Source organism: Rhamphochromis longiceps, linkage group LG11 (assembly GCF_057381845.1).
Source record: "Rhamphochromis longiceps isolate RC_006_pf linkage group LG11, R_longiceps_female_GT1.1, whole genome shotgun sequence".
NCBI classification, from domain to species: Eukaryota; Metazoa; Chordata; class Actinopteri; order Cichliformes; family Cichlidae; genus Rhamphochromis; species Rhamphochromis longiceps.
The window spans coordinates 39,495,094-39,505,000 of NC_140567.1; the positions used below are offsets into that span (position 1 = coordinate 39,495,094).

The following is a 9,907-nucleotide window of genomic DNA, read 5'->3' on the forward strand; positions in this document are numbered from 1 at the left end:
AAGAAGAAGGGTCAATTTCAAGATCCTGCTCCTTCCTTTCAAAGCGCTTCATAACCGCGCTCCTCCATATTTATGTGATCTTCTCCGTACGTACTCGGCTCTCCTTCAGCTTCCTTTCTGTCTGCTCACCTGACTTCCATGGGACTCAGAGCCTTCAGTCATTTTGCCCAACAATTTGGATGCACCTCCACCAGATCTACAAACTCTCACCACTTTTATTATTTTTTATTAAGAGTTTTTTCTTTTTAATACATATAAACAAAAAGAGAAGAAAAGGATTACAGACGTTCTGTACATTCGGGGTAATTAGCCACTTAAGGCTGTGAAATATAGAAGAAGGAAAGAAATATAAACATAAGCATAATATTTCCCCAGATAATAGAATCCCTGTAAAATGCTCCCACCCAGGTCACTGCCCTAGACCTGTACACTGTATTTCCACACCTGACATGAGGTATCCTGCACAGACAAAGGTGCATTCACAAAAGTGAGTGCTTTGGGCAGATTTTAGGGTATAGTTGGCTCAGAGTGTACAGGTCATGACCCCAGGTTAGTCTGCCCTCACTGAGCTTTGATTGCACTGTGTTGAGGAGCGTCCATGTTTAAATTTAAACGGTCAGGAAGGGAGCAGTAGCAGATTTGACCCTGCTGCCACCACCTGGGAGCTTCAGGTTCCTGATAAGGACCTCAGTCATGAGATCAGGTCAGCTTCACCCCAGTTTCAGATGTTGTGCAGCTCTTTAGATGTCCTTCCTGAGTGTACCCAGAGGTTTGCACCTTGCTGTAAACTCCGTATCTCCATCTATGATGCCATCTCTCAGCCGTAGAGCTGCGATCGTCCTCCACGCCGTTTCTGACTTTTATTTTTAGAACATTTTCTTTAGTAATTTTTGTGGTGATAAACAACCAAACAAACAGGCAACATATTAACATTCTCTGACATAAGACCATTTAAGAAAAAGAAAGAAAGAAAAACATGTCATAGGCGAGATTTATAGAGATTTACAATGTTCCAGAGTTCTTGTTCATTCACCCAAGTATCTGGCCTCTAGTGATGGGATTTCCGGCTCTTTTTAGAGAACTGGCTCCTTCGGCTCGGCTCACTAAAAAGAGCCAGCTCTTTTGGCTCCCAACCGGCTCTTCAGGTTGCTTTGTTGCTTTAATTAATTAATTATGGACAACAATATAAAATTATGCACAAAAGGAATTAGTAATGTAAAAAAACTTGGTTTTCTTTATATATATGTTTATATATAAATATTTATGTGTGTATATAAGGTAAGACAGAACTTTATTAATCCCTCGGGTGGGTTCCTCTGGGAAATTCGGATATATATATATATATATATATATATATATATATATATATATATATATATATATAATTTTTTCATTCAAATAATTTAAAAAAGTTAATTTACCTGTTACTACCACATACCCAATCCGATTGTTGGTACTTGCTGGCTTGTGTAGCCACTAGGTAACAAAAGCTCAACACGGCCCCTAGCATCCTGGAGCACTTCCGTTGTGTTTTGGAGTTTGTACGTGCTTTGTCTCTAGGGGCCACTGTAAATATACTTTTATTTATTAACTCCACATAAAATGTAATAAATAAATTATAAAATACAAAAACCAACTATTTACATTTCAACTTTTAACTACTTAAATTTTCGGCTTTTTCCTTTTAAACAAATTTAAAGTGAAACAACACAAAACACTGCAAACCACAACACAATAAAATATGGAGAGAAAAAAAAGGGGGGGTGGGGGGAGAACGCCCAGATCTTTAATTAAGGGAAAGGTTGTCATTTAGAAATATTAATATCACACTCAACTGACTGCGTTTTATCTTCCCATTGCACTGATGGGTGGACAGTTGTTAGGTGCCTGTGCATGTTGTTTGTGGAGCCGGCTCTATATGATATCCTTTTCTTGTAGACTCTACACTCTGCCTTTGTTTTGTCATAAGATTGAAATGGTTCCAGACTTTGCTTCTTTTCTTGGTGTCACTCATTTTCTTTACTGCACCTTTCCAATGTAAGGGTGTTGTCTCTTGTTGCTCCCGGCTCTCTTTCTTTCCCTCTCCCTCCTGCTCTTGTTGTGTGCTACTGCTGTTGCGAGTGTAACTACCGCCCCGCCCCCTCAGCTCATCGCTGAGCAGAGAGGGGAGGGGCGCAAACGCAGGGCTCTGTTTGCCGTCTCTGCTCAGCGCAAACACAAGGGACTTGCAGCGTGAAGCGAAAAAAAGTGAAAGAGAGGGCAAGAGAAAGAAAAAAAAAAAAACCCACGGAGCCGGCTCGCATCGTTCACTTCAAAGACCTGGCTCTAAGAGCCATTTCGTTCGTGACCAACCCATCACTACTAGCCACACAGTTCCATCTCTGGTAGATCCTCATCTCCAGTTTCAAGCTTGCTGTCATTCGTTCCATTGTGGGAACTCTTTTCAGTCTGTTTCCATTGTGTTGTGGATGGTGAGCTTGTTTGTTTCCATTTCACAGTTATCATTTTCTTAGCTATTAGTAAGAGTATCCGCAGAATATATTTTTCATCTCTCTAGGTTTAACTCCCAAGAGAAATATGGTTGGGTTTAGTGGAATATTTACTTGTAGGATTTTCTCTATTTCTTCTTTGATTCTTATCCAGAAACCTCGAATTATTGGACAGTCCCAAAAGATATGTGAATGCTCTCCTATTCCCCCACATTTTCTCCAACATAGTTCTGCATTGGGTTCCTTACAATATGAGGAGATAACAAGAGGTGTATTAAAAAATCTCATTTTAAACTTCCAGTCAAACTCTCCATAATTGATTACTTATTCCCTTGTGACAAGGTTTACACAGCTCTTCCCATACATTATCAGTAATAATAATATTTAGTTCTAGTTCCCATTTCTCTTTAATATGGCCTGTATTTTGGCATCACTCATTTATAAGCCTTTTGTAAATATGAGAGACATCTTTCTTAGTTGGGAGATGTTTTTCTATAATGTTAATAAATTATTCTTCTATGCTGTTGGGAAATTTATTGATCAGGTCTGTTTCTTTGTGGTTTAGGATATAATGTCTTATCTGAAGGTATCTATATAAACCTTTAGGAGGAAGTTGGAATGGTTCTTGGAGCTGGCTAAATGATTTGAGCTCTGTTCCATTAAATAACTGATTTATTGTGTAAAGGCTGCATTGGTCCGTCTACTAAAGCCACTGTCCCACACAGAAGGCAGGAATTCTATATTGCCCCTCACTGGCCCCCCAATGTTTTCCTTATCGCTGGCCACACCTTCAGGGTATGTTTTATCCAATCATTCTCTATTTTTAGGTATTTGATCAATTTTGCATCAATGAAAGGCAATGTTAATAAGGGTACATTCTTACCGTGCTTTGTTCTATCTGAACCCGTCCAGTTTCCTGGTCCTTTCTTTTCCATGCCACCTCTGCGTTTAGCTGTGCAGCCCAGGAACAGTATTTAAAATTTGGCAGTCCCAGTCCCTCCTTTTCTTTTGAGGTCAGCAAAGTTTTAAGTCGTATTCTGGGTCTCTTTTTTTTGCCAAATGAATGTGGAAATTTGTTTATTTAACATACTGAAAGTAGAGTAGTAAACTCTTACCGGCAATGATTGAAATAAAAACAAAAGCCAGAGTAAGAGTAAGAGAGTCATCCTCACCACTTCAACCCCTCCAAATAAAGAGAGGGGTAAAATGTCCCATCGTGATATATCTTTCTTTATTTGTCCAATGACTTTGTTATAATTAGTTTCATATAGTTGCTTAGGTTTTGCTGTAAGTGTAATTCCCAGGTATCTGAATCCCTGTCTAGGCCAGCGAAAGGAAACCCTTTCATTTTAATTGCATAGGACATTCTCCAGATAGCATCATTGCCTCTGATTTATTTTCATTAATCTTATATCCTGAGATTGACCCATACCTGTGTAGGCACTCCATAAGTGCTGGGATGGAAAGAAGTGGGTTTTTAATAAAAAGTAAAGTATCATCAGCAAAAAGAGCTATCCTATTCCTCCTTCATCCTCTGTTCCTTGGATTTGCGTATTACAACGTATGGCCTCAGCCAAGGGTTCTATACTAATCGCAAAGAGGATGGGTGACAGTGAGTCCCCCTGTCTCACACCCCTTTCTATCTTGAATAGATCAGAACAGCATCCGTTAACCCTGACCTTTGACCTAGGCTCTTTATATAGAGAGTTGATCCATGTAACAAATGTTCCTCCAAATCCCATCGTTAACAGTGTTTGTTGAAGGAATATCCAGCCCACTCGATCGAACGCCTTTTCTGCATCCAGACTAAGGAACATTGATGGCATTTCATCTCTTTTTGCTATTGACTGTAGATTTAGGGCCTTCCTCTAATGAATCCTGTCTGTTCACGTTCCACTAATTTCTTTATATAATTTTGGATTCTAGTGGCTAGTATGGATGTTAAAATTTTGTAGTCTACACACAGGAGACTTATTGGTCGATAACTTGTACAATTTATGGGGTCTTTTCCTTCTTTATGTAGAACTGTAATAATAGCTTCTGACCATGACTTTGGAATATCTCCTGAATTTAGAGCATAATTATATACTTTGCAGAGTATGGGGGTAAGTTCGTTCTCAAATATTTTATAATACTCTCCAGCATATCCGTCTGCTCCTGGTGATTTGTTGTTTCTTAATTTGGCTATAGCTTCGTTTCTGACTGTTTTAGAGGCTGTGAAGATGTTTTTCCCACCACGGGAAAGATTCTGTCGTGTTCAGGTCTCAGACCTACTTCAGTGCTTTGAATCAGCTCCAGGTCTGTTACCTGCTTCATCTGTGATGAAGAGCAGACCTCACCTGTTCTGCAGTCAGTTGTGTGACTGTTTATAAAAATCTGTCACAAGCGTCTCATAGAAAACTTTAGAGCCTTGAATTGAAGCTGGAAGTCTTATTATAATTCTAATAACAATAAGAATGATGGCTTTTTGCACAGTGCTGCAGCGATGCATGCTCGGACGGCGCTGTGGTTGCCTGGGAAACAGCTGGAAGCTCAGAGTGTTTCTGGGCTGTTCAGGGTTAATGTGTGTTAGAGGCCCCCACTGCTGCACTCTGACTGGCTCTTTTGTGACAGTCAAGCAGGGAGACTCCGCCTCCTGTGTTTTTACAGCGGGTCTGGTCTGAGGGAGTCCAGACCTGCTGGATCACATCAAACTGGAGCTCAGACATGGGTGAGTCCACTTTTCTCCTTCTCCTAGTATCCCCCCAGGAGGAGCAGGTGTAACCGGTTTCTGCTTCGTCCCGCTGCAACAGTTCGGCCCAAACAGACTCCTTGACTCTGCGTTGTGTTGTGTTTTTAAGAAGACAAGGAGTCTCTGATTAGTGATGGGTCGGTCGCGAACGAAATGGCTCTTAGAGCCAGGTCTTTGAAGTGAACGATGCGAGCCGGCTCCGTGGGTTTTTTGGGGGTTTTTTCTTTCTCTTGCCCTCTCTTTCACTTTTTTTCGCTTCACGCTGCAAGTCCCTTGTGTTTGCGCTGAGCAGAGACGGCAAACAGAGCCCTGCGTTTGCGCCCCTCCCCTCTCTGCTCAGCGATGAGCTGAGGGGGCGGGGCGGTAGTTACACTCGCAACAGCAGTAGCACACAACAAGAGCAGGAGGGAGAGGGAAAGAAAGAGAGCCGGGAGCAACAAGAGACAACACCCTTACATTGGAAAGGTGCAGTAAAGAAAATGAGTGACACCAAGAAAAGAAGCAAAGTCTGGAACCATTTCAATCTTATGACAAAACAAAGGCAGAGTGTAGAGTCTACAAGAAAAGGATATCATATAGAGCCGGCTCCACAAACAACATGCACAGGCACCTAACAACTGTCCACCCATCAGTGCAATGGGAAGATAAAACGCAGTCAGTTGAGTGTGATATTAATATTTCTAAATGACAACCTTTCCCTTAATTAAAGATCTGGGCGTTCTCCCCCCACCCCCCCTTTTTTTTCTCTCCATATTTTATTGTGTTGTGGTTTGCAGTGTTTTGTGTTGTTTCACTTTAAATTTGTTTAAAAGGAAAAAGCTGAAAAGCAGCAGCACACTTCTTCAGAGAGTCTCCTGATTATCGAATATTGATTACCAGCAAGAAAACAGCAGCTGCTCCTTTAAACTGCAGGCAGGTGTGTCTGTGCGTGTGTGTTTGTGTGTGCTTGTGTGTGTGTGTGTCTGTGTGCGTAAACTTTATTTACGCAACACGTAAAGCTCGCTAAAATGAGGGTCAAACATTAACAGCAGGAACGCAGAGCGTCGCCCGCGGTAACCATCGCAGATAAACACGTCATAAACAGACGAGCAGTGAGTGAAATAAAATGATCCACACAGCCTTTGACCCCAGACAGGTCAGAGGTGTCGGTCCCTGCTCATGGGACAGACTGAAGGTCTCGATGTTGTGTCAGCAGTGAGATCCTCTTCATGTGCAGCTGCCTGGAAACGCACACAACGGGATTTAACGACCTTTGACCTTTGGTACTTTTCAGCAAGCTGCTCAGGATGTGGACCGGGATACCGCAGCCCGCTGGACGCCATGAAGGGTGAGCCCATCAGCTGCGTGTGTCTTTTAGCCAGCAGGTAAAACAAAGGGGGAACCTGCTGCTTGTGTCACATGACCTGTGCTGAGGTCACAGGCTTCTTTGTTCTGTTTCTGTTTTGAAGTGAGACCTAGTCGGGGCTGACGCTGCATTGTGGGCGGGCCTAAAGGGCCAACAATGACACGCCCACCCTGACGCTCGGTGTTGAGCTTTCTGAAAAAGTAACAGGTAGCGCTTTTGAAGACATCACAGCAGCCCGAATCACTCTGACCTGTTAAACTTAAGCAGGATATCAGGGGTCAGAGGTCGCTCAGCAGATAACTCGGTCCAGAACCAGAGCCCTGGCGCCTGGTTGGGTGGAGGTCTGCTTCCGGCTCTGCACTGGTTTGGCCCAGCTGTGGACCTTTCCTGCAGGCTGGAGATCCAGATGTTTGGCTGAGATTGTTAAGGTCCACATAATTGAGGAAGGAGAGTACAAACAACCAGGTCCAGAAGATCTTGGTCAAACAATTGATTTTAATGAATACACTCGTGGGAAGACCACTGTACGCAGACAGCACTTGATCTTCGACTTAATCAAAGCATACACAGACTTTTATAGCATCAGGGTTTGAATTAATGACGCCCCTTCATACGTCACAGACAGAATATATACACACGTCAGATCAAAACCACAATGACTTTTAACACAGTTTAAAGGAACGTTGTCTTCTATCTTCATGGCCGGTACTTCCTGTCACTGCTGGATGCTCTCTTGTCATCTTGACACCTCAGCAGCAGTTCTGCGACAAACTGCTCTTTTTGCAACCCCAAGCAAAGCATGATTAAACTTCCACCTATAAATGATTCTCTAACTGAGTGTGTGTGTGTGTGTCGTCCTCAAATGTTCTCTCAATTCACCCGTTGCACTTCTGACCTTTTACCAGACCAGAGGCTCATCCTTATGTGTAATAACCTAACTGAAACTACATGTACTATGTTGAATAAATGTTTTAATCAAGAACCTCTACTAAGAGCTTAATAAAAGAATATAAAAGTATAACAGACAATTTGAATAACCTAGTAATAGCCTCGTCTAGCCTGCTCAGAATAACTTAGACTCTGCTTTCCCTTCTGCAAACTCTCTGCAACTTCCTGTCAGCCTGCAACTTAGTCTTTCTAAAAGACACACACACTGTTTAAACCTCTGAATACAATATCAATGCTGCAGATTCTATTATTAATGCAATGGTAATGATGATGATTATTTACCAATAGCAGTAAAATAATTTCCCTGCTCCACACTCCCTCTCTCGACCTCTGGAACACCAGAGGTCGCAATACATTGTGTCCTCACTCAGCAAATCAGACAACCTCATGTCAGCCAATTGGTCCAGTAATAAACACCAGCTCCCACTCGAGAGCACTCCCTGCGTAAGCTTAGGTTTTTTCTGCGTCCCTCTCTTGTCTCGGGCCTCCAGGATCCTCACCCCCTGTGGTCGCCGAGATCTTCTGCAAAGGAAACAAAACACCTTTTCCTGCATCTCCCTAACTTATCCTATTTGGGACTCTGTAATCAAAAGCCTTATCCTAATTATCTTCTTAACTTATTGACTTGTATTTATATATATTCTTCGGCTGTAGAAGCTGTGAGATCCGGGTCTGGGTCAGACGCTGCATTGTGGCGTGGTCGCGGTCCCTGCATGTTTAGGAGAAGTTGGGGTTTGGGTCCTCAGCAGGTCCTCTTCACAGCTCACACCTATTTCTGCTTCAAGGTCCTCGGGAGGAGATCATCTACCTGCCCTGCATATACCGCAACACCGGCATCCTGAAACCTGACTACCTGGCCACTGTGGACGTGAACCCCAAATCCCCCACCTACTGCCAGGTAGAGCTGAGCCCCGCTGGAAGCCGAGGACTTCCTCCTTCTCCTTTAGTTTCATATCTAACATCAGAGTCAGTTGTCTCCTCTTCCTCAGTCACAGATGAACGTTAAGAACAGTGCCTTTGACCCATGCCCTCACAGGTGATCCACCGGCTGCCGATGCCGAATCTTCGTGACGAGCTGCATCACTCCGGCTGGAACGCCTGCAGCAGCTGCTTCGACGACGCCTCCAAGAAGAGAAACTTCCTGATCCTGCCGTCACTCGTCTCGTCCCGAATTTACGTGGTTGACGTGGGGACGAATCCCAGAGCGCCCAAAATCTACAAGGTATGCACGCCATGGCAGCGGGGGGCGCTGACTTCACACAGACACACACACTTGTACTGATTATGGACACGTTCCTCATAGTAGTCGACTTTTACAAATGACGACCCCCCCCCCCGACACGGCCGCGTGGTCACACAGCACCATGACTGAGGGCACGCTTACATCCATGCGCTGACCTGAGAGGAGGTCAAAGGTTAGCAATTAGGAGGAAGCAGAGGGTTAAAGGCAGCACGGTGGCACGGTGGTTAGCACTGTTGCCGCACAGCAAGAAGGTCCTGAGTTCAATTCCACCATCAGGCCGGGGTCTTTCTGTGTGGAGTTTGCATGTTCTCCCCGTGTCTGCGTGGGTTCCCTCCGGGTACTCCGGCTTCCTCCCACCGTCCAAAGACATGCAGCTTGTGGGGATAGGTTAATTGGATAATCCAAATTGTCACTAGGTGTGAATGTGCGAATGAATGTGAGTGTGAATGGTTGTCTGTCCCTGTGTGTTGGCCCTGCGACAGACTGGCGACCTGTCCAGGCTGTACCCCGCCTCTCGCCCTATGACAGCTGGGATAGGCTCCAACGCCCCGCACGACCCTGGAAAGGATAAGCGAATGGATGGATGGACAGAGGGTTAAAGTGAAGGCTGCTGCAGGTCTGTCAGGCATGAACTTGGATCTGTTGGAATATTCCTCTCTTTTGTCACTCAGACCATGTGATGAGAGCTGGGGGTTAAAGATGGCAGTCGGCCTCGTGTCAACCGTGGAGGGTCAGTGTGGTGGGACGTGAGAAAATCGCTTAAAGGGAAGCTGCGTAAAGGGCCGGCGCAGCACTAAAGACTGGAGTGTAAGGTCAGGAGGCCCGTCCGGTCTTTCAGAGAGTGTGGGGCCCACAGACAGCAGCAGTGCCCTCCACGGGCTTTCAGCTCCTCGTGGCAGAAACCTGCGATCACACAGAGAAGTCTGCACGGAGTAGCTTTAGGAAGAGCAGCTGCTCTCCTCAAATTTGGACAGATGACTCCTTTGGGTCTGCTGTCAGAAAGCGAGGAGGAGGAGGAGTTCATCCAGAGTTCAGGCTGGACGATGAAGCACAGCTGCTCTTTAAAAACATTCAGCATTTAAACACATTCAAATGTCTTTAAATGCTGAATGTTTTTAACACAAAACAACAAAAAAAGGCGCTTTTGGCCG

The 9,907-nt window shown here is 44.3% G+C and overlaps 1 protein-coding gene across 4 annotated transcripts in view; it reads left to right on the forward strand.

Annotated features, from left to right (window-relative positions):
- The first annotated feature begins 5,098 nt into the window (after nucleotides 1-5,098).
- The window catches only part of selenbp1 (selenium binding protein 1), an 11,691-nt gene continuing 6,882 nt past the window's right edge, over nucleotides 5,099-9,907 (forward strand). For 2 of the 4 annotated variants that reach the window (XM_085424071.1, XM_085424073.1), the window contains exons 1-4: nucleotides 5,099-5,199; nucleotides 6,494-6,547; nucleotides 8,299-8,411; nucleotides 8,550-8,735. In XM_085424071.1, the coding sequence (XP_085280197.1) occupies nucleotides 5,196-5,199; nucleotides 6,494-6,547; nucleotides 8,299-8,411; nucleotides 8,550-8,735 (357 nt within the window). In that variant the 5' untranslated portion in view covers nucleotides 5,099-5,195. Of the gene's footprint in view, nucleotides 5,200-5,255; nucleotides 6,548-8,298; nucleotides 8,412-8,549; nucleotides 8,736-9,907 lie in introns of those variants that run through there. The other 2 variants (XM_085424074.1, XM_085424070.1) reach the window with 2 other exon arrangements.